Below are 15218 nucleotides of genomic sequence, written 5' to 3'. Positions count from 1 at the left end.
GGCGGCGGGCTCGGGCAGCGGGGCGGGGACGCAGCGCCAGGCTGGCTGCTGGCTGCTGGCTGCTGGCTGCTGGCTCGGGCGGGCCGGGCGCGCGCAGCCCGAGGCGGGAATGCAGTCTGCACCTGGCTCACTGCACGCACGTGTGCGCGGGGTTGGCGTGCGCCTCTGCGGCGCGTGCCCTGGCCGCGAAGGGTCTTGAGCCGCTGGGACCCGCCCATCCCTGTGAATCCCGCAGGCGAGGGCTCTTCCAAGTTCCCCACCCGGGGAGGGGGCGGCGGGGCCGGGGTGGCGCTGTGGGAGGCGGAGCCCGGAGGGGTGGCCAGGGCGCCTTATAAGAGCGCTATAGGAACCTGGCGAGGACCGCGCGGTGGGGGGCGGTGGCCCTGAGATGTCGCTGGTGTTGCTGAGTTTGGCTGCTCTGTGCCAGGGTGCCCAGCCCCCGGAGCCGGTAAGCTCCCCTTCGCGCCCCTTTCCCGCATTTCCATCCCTTGAGCCTGGAACTTGAAGTTGGCCAACCGGCCAGATGGAGCCTTGTTAAGGCATTTGCGGAGGGCCTTCTGGAGAGGGCAAGTCTGCACCCTGGGGTACCCCAACTTGTCCTGGTCAGGCGGCACCAGGCTTCCTGCTGCTTGGACAGACAGACGGAGGTTCAAATGCCACCCTTTACTCTTAATCCAGTCATTTATGCTCATTGAACCTCCGTGTCCTCATCTATAAAACAAAGGGTAACACCTAACTCACCAGAATCTAGTGAGGAACAGGAGGGCCTGCGCAAAGAGCCCAGCACACAGTAGGTGCTCAGCACTGTTACTGCTTGGGCTCTTGAGGCCTGCCTACCTTTGGGGGTGCAGGATCTGCTTCTCTATTACCACTCACTTTTGTCATGTTGATTCAGGCTGTGCTGAGATGCCTGGTCCCTGGAGCCTGTAAGGGCTGTCCTCTCCTGCATGAGTATCCTTTCTTCCCCAGTGCCTTGAACAGCTGAGGGAATGTTCTGCATCGCTAAAGAGGAAAAAGCTCATTCGCAAAGTGTTTGAAATTATACCCCTGCCTTTTCAGCACAGCATGTCACATAAAAGCACGTAGTTATGGAAAGAGAAACCCACTCGGGCACCCTGATGTCTTCAGCTGCTGTCCTTGCCGCACCTGTCTCGGTTAGGCACCCCTTGGCCTTTTCCACTACAGGAAGAATGCATTGCCTCTGCGGTGGTTGCTATTAGGCCAACAGTTTGCTCTCTAACATACAGATCTGTTGCTTTGCTTCTTCCTACAACTTGTCCCACCAGCCTTTTGGTGACCAATTTGTTTTTAAATTTGTCTGACATTATCCCTTGGAGGTCAGCTTCAAAAGACAAAGGTGAGGGACTGACAATTGCACCTAAACCCAGATTACCCAAACCATCAAACGTCTTGCCTTCTGTCTGACACGGTGTTTGGAAATTTTGAGGTGAGAGAAATCAAGCTCCTAGAGCTGGTGGACCTGTGGCATTGAGTCTTGTCACTAGTACTTGTTGCTGCCTAAAAGGTTCAGTATTTTATTCCAAAACCAAGCTACTAATTGTCTTTTCTTATTAAAAAAAATAAAAAATGCCCTAGCCGGTTTTGCTCAGTGGATAGAACGTTGGCCTGCAGACTGAAGGGTCCCAGGTTTGATTCTGGTCAAGGGAACATGTCCAGGTTGTGGGCTCGCTCCCCAGGGGTTAGGAGGGACATGCAGGAGGCAGCTGATCAATGATTCTCTCTCATCATTGATGTTTCTTTCTCTCTCTCCCTCTCCTTCCTCTCTGAAATATATATATATATTTTTGTTTGTTTGTTTGTTTGTTTATTTTTTAAATGAGCAGTTAACTCCAAGAGGATCAGGTACTGGCCTTCTTGGGCACCAATGATACATATTTATTTTTTTAAAGTTCTTTTAAAAAGGTAACATGATGAGCTCACGGTTGCTTTATGACTTTGTAAATAACACAGATGAGTCTGTCCTTTTGTATTAGAAGAAGAATATTTTCAAGAACTTGGGGAAGGTACCATGAACTGCATTCGTGGCTTTCTTCTGTTCATCTTCTTAGCGTAGCCAGTTCTTAACCTGGGAAAATAAAAAGATACAATACGCTAGCTGGCCCTGAAAACCTATGGTTCAATGTTAGAGTGTGAAGCGGTCTTCGCGATGGCCCAGAGCCATCCCCTCCGGTCTTTAAGTGAGGCGATAAGCAGGCTTCAGGACCTAGTATACTGATAGCTGACCCATGGCCCAGCATAGCCCACATGGGGCAGCTTAGTCTCCCCCAAACTGGGAAGGGGAGCCAGCCCAGCTTTTTTTTTTGAGCATTCGGCACTTGTATTTGCATTTAAGAAAAAAGGATGGTGTTTTGACTAATTTGGCTTGTGGTTTGCTGGTATTCAGCATGACACTTGGTTTCTTTCTCTCTTGCAGACGATTCAGTGTGGCTCTGAGAATGGTAGGTGACTGGGGTATGGGTATTTGGGGCTTTACATTGAAATTGAAAACACAGTTGGACTTCTATGGGGCCCGAATCCAGGCAGTGGGTCATCGGAGGCCAGGCTTAGGGTGAACTATTGCTTTGTTAGCTGAAGCACATGCAGCCTCTCTCAGACCTCCCAGTGTTTCAGATTCGGGGGGGGGGGGGGGGCGGGAGGGGGCGGGCGATGTCCTGGCCAGAACGACAGCAAGAGGGGATAGGCAGGCCAGGAATGGCTGTGCAAGGTAGAAAGTGAGGTCTGCCACTCCTGGGAAGGAAAGCAAGTGCTGTGGGAGGGCGGTCACTTACACTTAGAAACAGGAAGCGAGTATTTTAGAGGAGTGTTTGAGAGTGTAGCGTTTGAAGACTGGGTGGATTTCTGTCCAAGAAATGTGGATAAAGAGGGCGAGCTGGAGGAGAGATGGTACCTGCAAAGACTAGAAAGTGGGAAGTATGTGGGCCAGCTGAATGGAGTCCAGGCTGAGGCATGGGGAAGGCAAGACTGATTCTAATAAACATGTCAAATACACTAAATACATACATACACAGACACACAGAGGCACCTAGAGTGGTCCCAAGTGGTCTGTAGGTTGGGGCCAGGAGATTGCGTCAATTAACACTGAAAAGTGTCAGGCTGCCTCAGCAGGGAGAAGCGATGGACTGTGAATGAGGGTTGGATCAGGGAGAGTCGCTTAGAAGAGATGGCGTTGAATTGGGCGAGGGAGGGATGTGTCATGGGCAATCTCACCTCCTCCCAGGACCTTCTCCAGAGTGGATGGTCAGTCACACTCTGACCCCAGGAGACTTGAGGGACCTTCGCGTGGAACCTGTTGTAACAAAAAGCTCTTCAATTCTGATGAACATAAGCTGGATACTCCGAGCAGATGGTAAGTTTGCATCAATCAAAGTTAAGGTAGAAATGTGCAGATTATGTGATCCTTTAATTTTAATCCTAGACATATACCCAGAAGAATATATACATACATGCACCCAAAACTACATACTAGAATGTTCATAGTAGCATTATTCATAACAGCCAAAAGATGGAAATGCCTGACTAGAATTGTAATCACAGATTGGAATCCAATAGAGCAATGAGCACGAACAAGCTGTGACAATGCACAATGTGGATGAATCTCACAAATCCAAGAAGCCAGATTCAAAAGTATTTCTACGTTCATATCTGCATACTGCCTATCGTGTGTACCATATGATTCCATTAATAAAAATGCTAAACAAACAAAACTAAGGCAAGCAGTTGGGAGTCAGGATAGTGGTTATGCTGGGCTGGGAGTGACTGAAAGGAAGCAGGAGGGACACTCCTGGGGTGTTTCCGACCTGGGTACTGGCTACCTGAGTGTGAACACTCAACAGGTGGAGGGAGCCCTTCTGATCTGTGTGCTTCTCGGTGTGTCATGTCACACCTGAAGGAAGAAGACAAGTTGAGGACAGAGATGACTCTCCCAGGTTTAGGAAAAGTACCTCTTGGGTGGTGAGCATACAATATACAGATGATGTATTACAGAATTGTACACTTGAAATCTAAATCATTTTATTAACAAATGTCACCCCAATGAATTCAAGGAAAATTTAAGAGGGGGAAAAAGGAAAAGCACTGGCTTAGATGACTTCCCCACTTCTCAGTAGCTTGTGGAAATCCTGGCAGCCCCCCAAGGCAGCTTGTGATGAGCCAATTCCAGGGTCCTAAAGTTCACATCTGTGGTTCCACCCTAAATTCAGTTAAATTCCATTTGGCCAGGACTCTGGGAGTGCCAGGCACAGAGAGGTGCGTCAGCTATGGACATGGGCACAGGGACAGTGCTCGGAATCCCAGAAGGAGCTGTGAGTCGATGGGTGCCGGGAAGAGAGGAGGGCCCTGGTGAGGTCACTTTAAATTAGATGGCCCCCTACTTAGCAGAGTGAGCTCTTGCATCTGTCAGCCGTTGCTATAGATATAAGTTGGGCCCTGAGGGAGCAAGCCCTGGAGAGGCAGATAGGAGAAAAGGCACTCCAGGAAGAAGACCAGGCATGAATGAAAGTGCAGTCAGAGCAGGCATGGTTTGGTGATGACATTCTGGAAGGTTCTTCCTTCTGAAGAGACTCAGAATAGTGCAAGCTAGAGTCACCTTGTAGGTATCCTGTGAAATTCAGGCTTAGCTGTGATGAGGAAAACATTTGGGCTTTGGAATCTGAATCCATATTCTACCCAATGAGCTTTGTAAGCTTAGGCAAATCTCCCTGAAATCCCCTAAATGTCATACACCCCATCAGTGAGCTGAGGACAACAATGGTGTCTGCCTTTTAGGTCTGTTGTATGAAATGAGATGAGGCATGTACACTCTTAGCATCAAGCCGACCACATAATGGGTGCTAAATAACCAGCTGCTCTCATCGCTCTCATTAGCCAGCATCCGCTTTCTGAAGGCCACCAGGATCTGTGTGTCGGGCAAAAGCAACGTCCAGTCCTACAGCTGCGTGAGGTGCAATTACACAGAGGCCTTCCAGACTCAGACCAGACCCTCTGGCGGCAAAGTAAGCACTTGGAGAAACTGGTCCTTAAAACTAGGAAGGCCCTTTGCCAGGGTATATGGATGGAGTGCTGCACACACAGGCTGGTGAGCGCCTGCAGCTTCCAGCCTGGAGCACGCTGTCTGGGTTCAAAGCCCGTTTTTGTGTGCCTTGGGCAGGTCAGCACCTCTCAGCCGCAGTTTCCCCATCAGCAAAGTGAGGGAGACTGAACTTATATTTTGGTTCTAAAATTTTACACTTTTTTGCTTCTGTGAGTTACACTGACAAATTGTATGGGGACCATGCCCTAGGTCAGGGGTGGGGAACCTTTTTTCTGCCAAGAGCCATTTGGGTATTTACATCATTCACAGGCCATATAAAATTACCAAGTTAAAACTTAGCCTGCTATATTTGGTCAAACATTTAATTAATTCACCCCCAATGCCTTGGCAGGGCCAGATTTCAAGGGCCTTATACAGCCCGAGGCCGGACATTCCCCACTCCTGCTCTAAGTAGACACTGACTAGAGACCTAAGTTTCAGCAGTAGGCTAAGGAATGAAACTATGAATGAAAGGCCACACAAAGGTACTATGTTCCTGCATTGCCATGTTTCAGAAATTTAGGAGTCCTTCCTTTGCCTTTCAGTGGACGTTTTCCTACATTGGTTTCTCTGTGGAGCTGAACACACAATATTTCATTGGGGCCCATAACATCCCCAATGCAAATATGAATGATGACAGCCCCTCATTGTCTGTGAATTTCACCTCACCAGGTAAACTTCCTCCATCTTCTGTTATTCTGTCTTGCTGGGAGGCTTGCTCTGGGGATGTGGCCTGGTATAGGGAGTCAGGGTACCCTGGACAAGACCCTCTGGCGGGTTTGGCCTTACCAAGTCTTGTACTATGGACACCACAGTAACTGCACCTCAGAGCAGAGGGGGTAAAATTGGGGAAAAGCCCATTTCCGTGTGTCAGGCACTATGCTGAGCACTTGGATGCATCCTGTCACATAAGCCTCCAATAATCCTGAGAATGGGATAGCAGCTTTACAGGTGAAGACATTTCTCCAGGAACTTGGCCTGGGTCACACACACAGTAAGAGAGAAGCTGACATTCAAACTCTGGTCCTTGTTGGGCCATGCACTTTAGCCACTCTTTGTCACTGATGCAAAACGTTTGTTCTAGCCCTGCCCAGTGTGGCTCAGTTGGTTGGAGCATCATCCCATATACCAAAAGGTCGTAGGTTCGATTCCCGGCCAGGATGTGTGTGGGAGGCAACTGATCAATGTTTCTTGCTCACATCAATGTCTCTCTCTCTCTCTCTCTCTCTCTCTCTCTCTCTCTCTCTCTCTCATTCTAAAATTTTTTTTTAAAAAAAGGTAGATTGATATATTTGAAAATAACAAAATGTTTGTTCAAGTCTTGGCTTCCTAGCATGCTGTGTTGTTTGAGAGCATACTGCAGGGTCTCTGAGGATGTACAGCCACTAGGTGTGTCCCTGAACTGTTGGTGAAGGCTGGTGGCACTGTGTTGAATGTTGGGTTCTTTCCCCTGCTTTACATCATTCCATCAGCTCCCCAGGGTCACACCTGCAATGTCACACACAGGGCTGTGGTTAGGATGAGACAGGATCATGGGTGAAGGTGCCAGCATGGTGTCTGGCTGCAGCAGTTCCCACAGCACCCCCATCTGGAATGGGTCACCTGTTTTGTACCCCACTCCTGCTCTGTCTCAGGTGAATTTCCAAATGGGCAATTTCCAATTGTTGTGTTTTTGAGACTGTGGTCCAGGGTTTTCTTGGTGCCATACCTCTTACTACACAGCAGTTTCCAGCTTTCTTGATGAGAACAAACCTCATCTTAGACAATATAAATGTGTTTGTGTTGGAATGATTTTAAATTTATAGAAAAGTTGAAAAGATAGTTTGAAGAGTTTCCATTTACGCTTTAATGTTTCCCTTATCATTAACATCTCACATTACCATGGGACATAGGTCACAACTAATAAACCAACGTTTGTACATTTCTGTTAACTAAGCTCCAGACTTTATTTGGATTTTGCCTGCTTCTCCATGAATGTCCTCTTGCTGTCCCGTCTCCTCTGGCCTGTGACAGCTTCTTAGTCTTTGCTCCTCATGGCCTTAACAGTCTTGAGGAGTGCTGGTCAGGCGTCGTATAATGTCCCCCATCTGAGTATACTTCAGGGGTGAGGCACCCTTCTTATGGCACCCCATCAGGGGTAGGTGACATCCACACACCATTGGTAGTGTTGACCTTTATCACTTGGTTAAGTGGCACCTGCCAGTCTTCTCCATGTAGATCTACTGTTTCCCCTTCCCAAGTCTAGTTTTGGGAAACAAGTCACCAAGTCTCCCCCACTTGGGATGGGAGTGTGTTATAGATTAAGCTCCACCACCAGGCAGGGGCAGTAGTTACACGTTACCCAACCTCATTTTAAAGGCTGGTTTGAATCTTCTTGGGGGATCATAGATCCTGTTGTGATAAAGGCTGCATTTAAGTTAGACTCTGGTTATCATTTCACGGGTAGATAATCTTCTGTTCAACAGTAAAATGTTCGTGTCCCACTTAAATCTGCTATCTTACCTCACATCTTGAATGTTCTGGCAATTCGTATGGGGTGTGGTGAGCGTATATGTGTTTGTACTTGTTGGCAAGGGTGTGGAGCACAGATACCTTTTCTAAAATGTAAAAAGTTTCATTCAAATTTCCAGGCTGCCTAGACCATCTAATGAAATACAAAACCCAGTGCATCCAGGCAGGTAAGTGAATACAGCACTTGCTTTTGTTATTTGAAGGAACTCGTAACTTGAGCCAACAAGCTCAGCCCATCTTCCATGAGAAACGGAGGCGAGGGCAGGGGACTATGTATCCAAGCGGCTCAGGCAGTGAAGGCTGACCCGCCAGGGCTTTGCCCGCTGAATCCCGCAGCCAGTGTGTCCAGGGAAGGACAGACCTGAGTGGCTTTATATAGTAAGCAAGTCACAGAACCATGCCACACCCTGGTGGCTGAACCACATTTTAGCTCTAAACACATATGGTGGTGCTGATCGAAGGCCCTTCCTGATTGGAGGGGAGTCCGTAAGCCCTTCCACCTGCTCGGGCACCTGTATCTCTGACCTGTGGCCGTGGGGCCCTGGGAACCTTCTATGTGGATTAGCAAACATTCCTGGTGCGAGTACTAGCTGAAGCAGTGACCTGAAAGCATGTTCTCAACCTGTGTCCTCACAGGGGTCACCTCTTACATGCGAGGCCACTAAAACCTGCCCCTACCCTTTTAATTTTGAAATCAGCCCCTTCAGGAAAAACAGTCCCAAGTGTCCAATTTCCAAAGATTGTAGGACTTGTTTAAATTTCTGGGTAATGTAGTGTGAGGATGCTCAAGAGGCTAGTGGTATTTAGCAGAATTGGTCCCTATCTTTTAGGCACCCCCATCCCACAAGGCATCCCTGTGTACCCTGTCAGGCTAAGCTGCACGTGGTCTCCTTGTTAGCAGATGTAGAGGACATTGGGGGTGTGAAGAGGTCTGAGGACCTTCATCCAGTCCTGGAGCTGCTCCTGGGCCGGAAGTGGTCTCCTAGATGGGGAAACAATGCATGCTATTATACATCACCTTCCTGGAAATTAACCTCGTGCTGATTTGCAAGTCACATGAGTGAAACAACTATTTTCTTCCCATAGGGTAGACCTGAAAACTTGTATTTGTTTTTGTCAAGCCCTTTTTGGGGACTTAAATGAGGGAAGAGTTTGCAGCTTCATCCATGTGATTCTCTCTCCACTGATAGGAAGTCTGTGGGATCCAAACATCACAGCTTGTAAGAAGGATGAGAAGACGGTAGAAGTGAATTTTACAACCAGTCCCCTTGGAAACAAATACATGGCTATTATCCTAAATAAAAATGTGATTGGGTCTTTGAATTTGGAGGTACTCTCTCCCTTCCTTTCCTTACCACCACCCCATCCTCAACCCCAGCTTTCCTTACCTTGCTGAAGAGCAATGTGGACACTCTAGGATTCCTTTCTTTTGAGAGACCCCGGGCAGGACTGTTTCCTGTCCAAATGTGGTGGGTGTTTCTTATTCATTCAATAGAGAAAAACAAGTCCCTGGTGCTCCCCTGGAAATGTCCCTGTGAGCCTAAGTTGCAACCAAGGTAGAGGGTCCGACGCAGGAAATGAATCCGTGCTCACATCGTCTGGTGCACTGAGGAGTTTGGGAAGAGTGGTTCCTTCACTGGCCGTCTTTGATCTACTCACTCACATGGCACATCGTTCTTGATTTTGTCTCCCTTCTCTGCACCAGAGCAAACTAACTCACGTGTCTGTCATGGTTCCAGTGACCCAGGAGAGTGAAGGTGCTGTGGTCCAGGTAAAGTTCAGTGATGACTCTGGGAGGGGAAGACTGTTTCTCTACTGTTAGTGGCTTTTGATGAGTCCTTTCAAAGTTGTAGTAGTGAGTTCGCATCCTGTGCATTTCTGCAGCTGTCACACATCAAGTGATGTTAATGCGAAATCCTTGGCTGGTCTAGGGGTGGGGAGGTCAGGAGGCTGACCTTACAGTTATGGCCCCTTTTGCTTTTATTAGTGGATGTTGACTTTCCAAAGGATGTTTGTTTTCATTTTCTGTTACAAAGCCTATGAGTAACTCTGAGACAAGAGTACCATTTATTTCCCCTAGCCTGTTTTAACTGCAAAATGAAGTAACAATGTGAAATGCCAAGACTTGGGTTCCTGATTAATGTACGAGCTTTGGAGGGCAACTTCCTGTCCTTACAGGCTTCAGTTTACTCAGGTGGAAGGGAGGAAGTTGCACGAGTAGATGCTCTCCAGTCCCATTCAAATTTGAGTTTATGATGTGCGGCTGTGGAGGGTCTCAGTGGGGCACAGCCACACCCAAGATAGGAGGAGCTTTTGCTTCCCAGTCCATGGAACATAAAGGCAGTGCCCTGCCCTGCCCTGCCCTGCCAGAGGGAGCAGACGCCTGTCCGCACCCTTTTCCAGGGAACCAGACTTTCCTAGTCCCTTTCTTTCATGAAGTGGAAATTAATAGGAGCCCTGCTGCCGCTTGTTTGAGGAACTATTTGTGTATATATGGGATGTGACCTAACCCACATAGATATGGAAAGTAACATGTTAGCAACATGTACAAAGTTCAGGTTCAGACCCCAGGGGACTTAGAAGGTGCTTCAGCCTTGGGTCACTGGTTTGGAATTTAGGGCTTCGTCACTGAAGTGTGACCAAGGGGAAAATGTCATATTACAAGGGGTGGGGAGTGGGGACAGGGTTGAAACCAGAAAAAAAGGGGAGCGAAGTTTTGGTAGAAGTGGGAATCGTGCTGAGATTCTGCTCTGACACATGGTGGTACTTTCTGAGCCTCTCCTTTTCCCTCAGTTGACTCCGTATTTCCGCACCTGTGGCAACGACTGCATCCGTCGCAAAGGAACCGTTGTACTTTGTCCACAAACAGATACGTCCTTCCCTTTGGATAACAGTAAGTGCCCAGTCGCTATCACCAGACGATCAAAGAGGTTCAGGGCATGAGGGCCACTGTCACCCCCCCATCAGTATGACAGGATGCGCATGGGGGTGGGACAGAGTCCCTGCCTGTGGATGCTAAGCTAGCGGGCAGGGGCAGATGTCAGAGCTGCCCAAGCCTGCAGTTGGAATAAGAATGAAGGCTTTATTTATAAAATCACCCCAAGTCCTTTATGAAGCAGGATATATACAAGGGGAAAAGTAAACAGTGCAAAATGGATGTTCAGAGCCACAAGGATCTGCTGAAAAAAAGTCAAGAGCGTAACAGGACTGAGTGAATGAGAGAACGTGCACTTCCCTACATTTATCTTATTAGTCCCAGTGGCCCAGGCCTCGCTGTGGCTGTAACTTGATGGGGTCACATGGCCAACATTTGGATAACAAATTAGGAATACTGGCACCAGAAGACACGCCTCATTGGAACGGAGAGCAGCATGTTCTGGAAAAGGTGCCTCCGGATTTAGAGATGTTAGTGCTTCCATTTACAGTTCTGGAATTAGCCCAAGAGTGGAGTCAACACTTGGAAGGTGTTCTTGAAATGCAGCCAAATCAACTGAAGACAACCCAGGTGTTGAACAGTCCTGAATGTGTGGCCGCAGTGACTGTGGGTTCCTGAGCACATCTGTGTGCCTGAGCTTACCTGGTCCTTGGCATTCCATGAGGGGTGGCAATATCCCCCACATATCCAAGTCTTACAATACAGCCTTCAAAAATGCTGTCTCTGTTTACCAGATATTAAGTATCTGTGCCCAGAATAACATTAATTTGTCAAAGAACAACAATAACAAAAAATGAATGTGAACTCTGGTTACCACGGTGTAAACACGGAGTGGGAAGCCAAAGTGATCTGAGAGGACTGTTCTCCGCCTCCTCCCATATCCCTCTTGAGAACTGAGTGAAAGATGTGGACACTGTAGGAAAACATACCATTCTGCAGACTGAGAGATCTAGTGGCCCTTGGTTTTAAAGGGGTCTAAACTTCTGCAAAGTATAGAGTAATAATCTTGGTTTCCAAACATGAGGTCATTTGGTTTTGTTTTGTTTCTGCAGGCAGAAGCATGCTCAGTGGCTGGCTGCCTCTCCTCCTCCTGGCCCCACTGGCAGCCACGGGGATGCTGGCGGCTGGGACCTGTCTCATGTGGAGGCATGGTAAGGGCAATAATGCTGTGCTTTCAAGAAACCTGGGTGAAGAAATAACACTTTGAATGTTTTTAAAGGAGATTCCTCTAGAGGCCATCCCATTTTGGCACTGAACAGGAGTCAGATAGCATTTACTTAATGCCTAGAGCTCTCCTAAAAAGACTGACATAATGACTGGGTCACATCTGCTGAGCTAAAGCAGGGATCGAATCTCCAAACCTGTGGCTATCATCTGTTTTATTTTTACCATTGAGGCATGGACAGGTACTGAAAAGGGCAAAGATAGCTAATAAGGAATGGCACTGTACCTGTGGTAGGTCCTCTCTGCTAATTCCTATCTACACTAATAAAAGAGAAAAATGGTAATTGGCGTACGGCGATACCTTTTTCATTGGCTAATCAGGGCTATATGCAAATTAACTGCCAACTAAGATTGGCAGTTAACTGCCAACAAGATGGCGGCTAATTTGCATATGTAGGCACAATGCAGGGAGGCGAAAGGGAAAGCAGGAAGAAGCCCCCTGCCACTGACAGTGATCGGAAACCCAGGGGGGAGCTAAGAGCTGGGGGGCAGGGCAAAGGCGGCCCTGGGGCCGCCTTTGCCCTGCCCCCCAGCCATGATCGGAGAATCAGGTGCCTTTGCCGCCCTGGCCAGTGATAGCAGGAAGTAGGGGTGGAGCCAGCGATGGGAGCTGGGCAAGGTCGAAGCTGGCAGTCCCAGGAGCTAGGGGTCCCTTGCCTGGGCCTAAAGCGAAGCCCACAATCTCGGCGCCCCCCACTGCCACTGCAGGTCCCCGCTGCCTGGGCCGGACGCCTAGGCCAGAGGCGTTAGGCCTGGGCAGGGGCGGAGCCTGCAACCGCGGGGAGCTGGGGGTCCCCTGCCCAGGCCTGACACCTCTGCCGGAGGCCTCAGGCCTGGTCAAGGGGCCAATCCGGTGATTGGTGATCGGAGGGTGATGAGGGTCAACTCCTCTGGCTGAGGCATCAGGCATGGGTGGGGGGCGGAGCCGGGGATTGGGGGGATATGATGGTCCCCTTGCCCAGGCTTGAAGCCTGGGTCAGAGGCGTCAGGCTTGGGCGGGGGGTGGAGGAAGCGATCAGAGGGAGATGAGGGTCCCCTGCCCAGGCATGATTCCTGGGCCAGAGGCCTCAGGCCTGGGCGGGGGCCAGAGCCAGTGATCGGGGGGAGGTGGGGGTCCCCTGTCCAAGCCTGACACCTCTGGCGGAGGCGTCAGGCCTGGGCAAGGGGCCGATCAGGCGATCGGAGGGTGATGGGGGTCAATGCCTGAGGGCTGCCAGTATGTGAGAGGGGGCAGGCTGGGCTGAGGGACACTCTCCCCCCCCCCCCACACACACCCAGTGCAAGAATTTCGTGCACCAGGCCCCTAGTCCTATATAATAAAAGAGAAACATCCAAATTAACCGTCCCTCTGCTATGCTCAAGCCACACCTGCAAAGCCACGCCTAGCAGCCAATCAGGAGCGAGTATGCAAATTAACCCAACTAAGATGGCTGCGGCCATGGAGCTGGAGTGAGCAGGAGACTTGGGTTGCCCCCGGCGATGGAGGAAGCCAAGCCCTCAGCTCCACTCAAGGCTACAAAGTTTCAATTATAGAAGATAAATAAATCCCAGAAAGAAAGAATAAAGAAAAAAAGGAGAGGCTGGGAGTTTGGGTGGCCGGGGGGCGTGGCCAGCCTGAAAACGGCCATCAGCCCCTCACCCAGGATGGCCAGGCACCCCAGCGGGACCCCCACCCTGATCAGGGACACCTTTCAGGGCAAACCAGTTAGTCCCCACCTGTTCACCAGGCCTCTATCCTATATAATAAAAGGGTAATATGCAAATTGACCCTAACAGCAGAACTACTGGGAATGACTGGTCACTATGACACACACTGACCACCAGGGGGCAGACGCTCAATGCAGGAGCTGCCCCCTGGTGGTCAGTGCTCTCCCATAGGGGTAGCTCTGCTCAGCCACAAGCCAGGCTGACGGCTGCCAGCACAGTGGTGGTGGCGGGAGCCTCTCCTGCCTCCTCAGCAGCGCTAAGGATGTCCGACTGCAGCTTAGGCCTGCTCCCTGCTGGCAAGTGGACATCTCCCGAGGGCTCCTGGGCTGCCAGAGGGATGTCTGACTGCCAGCTTAGGCCCGATCCCCTGGGGAGTGGGCCTAAGCCAGCAGGTGGACATCCCCTGTGGGGTCCCAGACTGCAAGAGGGCACAGGCTGGGCTGAGGACCCCCCCCCCACTGCACAAATTTTTGTGCACCAGGCCTCTAGTTTTTAAAAATAATTCTTATAAGGCATAAGAACAGTGGTAACTTGGATTCATATATTCTAAGGGCCTTGCCAACATTAAAATATTGAGGATTGACTATAGAAACCCAAGTAAAAAGACACCCAGCTAGAGGGTGGTACACTGAAAGAAGAGAAAATAAAAGCAGTCTGTGTCTCATCACAGATAACGTAGATAAAACAAGCTTAATCTCATGACCTAAGCTAAGAAGGCTGTGGAACTAGGACCTCAGGAATACTTGTACTTAGAAGATATTGTGTGGCCTGAATTAGCTACAGTACTTTCAAAGATGGTTTCTGTTCTATAGCACACATAGGGCAGCTTTCCAGTTACGTTCCAGCTGAAAAGGGGCGCCACTTAACCCTATGCAACTATAAAGAAACTCTACCACCTGCTGGTAGAAAATGGAATTACTACTGAATTGACCCAAAAACGTGAAGGGCAGAGGCCAGGATGTTCCTGTTTATACAGTATATGGTACTAACAATACTAAAGTTACAACAACCCACCTAAAACAGAATACCTCAAACCTATGAATTTACCTGAAAAGGTATGGCTTGACTAAGAGACTGATTTAGTAATAAGGACTTACAACATCTTTATGGCAAAAGCCTGCCATTTGCTATTTATAGATAACAAACGTTTTTCTCTCTCCACAGGAAGGATCAAGACTTCCTTCCCCACCACCACGCTACTGCCCCCCATTAAGGTTCTTGTGGTTTACCCACCCGAAATATGTTTCCATCACACAGTTTGTTACTTCACTGAATTTCTTCAGAACCACTGCAGAAGTGAGGTTATCCTTGACAAGTGGCAGAGAAAGAAAATAGCCGAGATGGGCCTGGTGCAGTGGCTCACCACTCAGAAGAAAGCCGCGGAAAAAGTCATTTTCCTTCTTTCCAATGATGTCAACACTGTGTGTGATGGTACCTGTGGCAAGAGCAAGGGAAGCCCCGGTGAGAACTCCCAAGACCTGTTCCCCCTGGCCTTTAACCTCTTCTGCAGCGACCTGAGGAGCCAGGCTCATCTGCACAAATACATGGTGGTCTACTTTAGAGAGGCTGATATCAAAGACGATTACAATGCCCTCAACGTCTGCCCCAAGTACCGTCTCATGAAGGACGCTGGCGCTTTCTGCACAGAACTGTACCATGCCGAGCAGCACGTGTCGGTGGGGAAAAGGCTGCGAGCCTGCCACAGCTGCTCCTCCGTGTAGCCCACCCACGAGAAGCGAGAACTTGAAGCCT

At 49.4% G+C, this 15218-nt stretch overlaps 2 protein-coding genes across 2 annotated transcripts in view; one reads left to right on the top strand and one right to left on the bottom strand.

Moving 5' to 3' along the window:
• Positions 1-388: 388 nt before the first annotated feature.
• On the top strand, positions 389-15187 carry IL17RB (interleukin 17 receptor B; the record flags this gene model as incomplete). Its single annotated transcript, XM_081106610.1, has 11 exons — positions 389-448; positions 2435-2459; positions 3239-3367; positions 4885-5012; positions 5635-5761; positions 7720-7767; positions 8791-8930; positions 9306-9371; positions 10394-10493; positions 11588-11686; positions 14631-15187. The coding sequence occupies 11 exons, from the start codon at positions 389-391 to the stop codon at positions 15185-15187; spliced, it is 1479 nt and encodes a 492-aa protein (XP_080962736.1).
• The window catches only part of ACTR8 (actin related protein 8), an 18321-nt gene continuing 17675 nt past the window's right edge, over positions 14573-15218 (bottom strand). The window contains exon 14 of the mRNA XM_081106377.1: positions 14573-14901. The gene's annotated coding sequence lies outside the window, so the exon portion shown is untranslated. The remainder of the gene's footprint in view (positions 14902-15218) is intronic.

This window comes from Myotis nattereri (genome assembly GCF_964212035.1).
Source record: "Myotis nattereri genome assembly, chromosome: 14".
Lineage (NCBI taxonomy): Eukaryota > Metazoa > Chordata > Mammalia > Chiroptera > Vespertilionidae > Myotis > Myotis nattereri.
The sequence above is the reverse complement of the archived record's forward strand: the minus strand, read 5'-3'. Positions and strand labels throughout refer to the sequence as shown.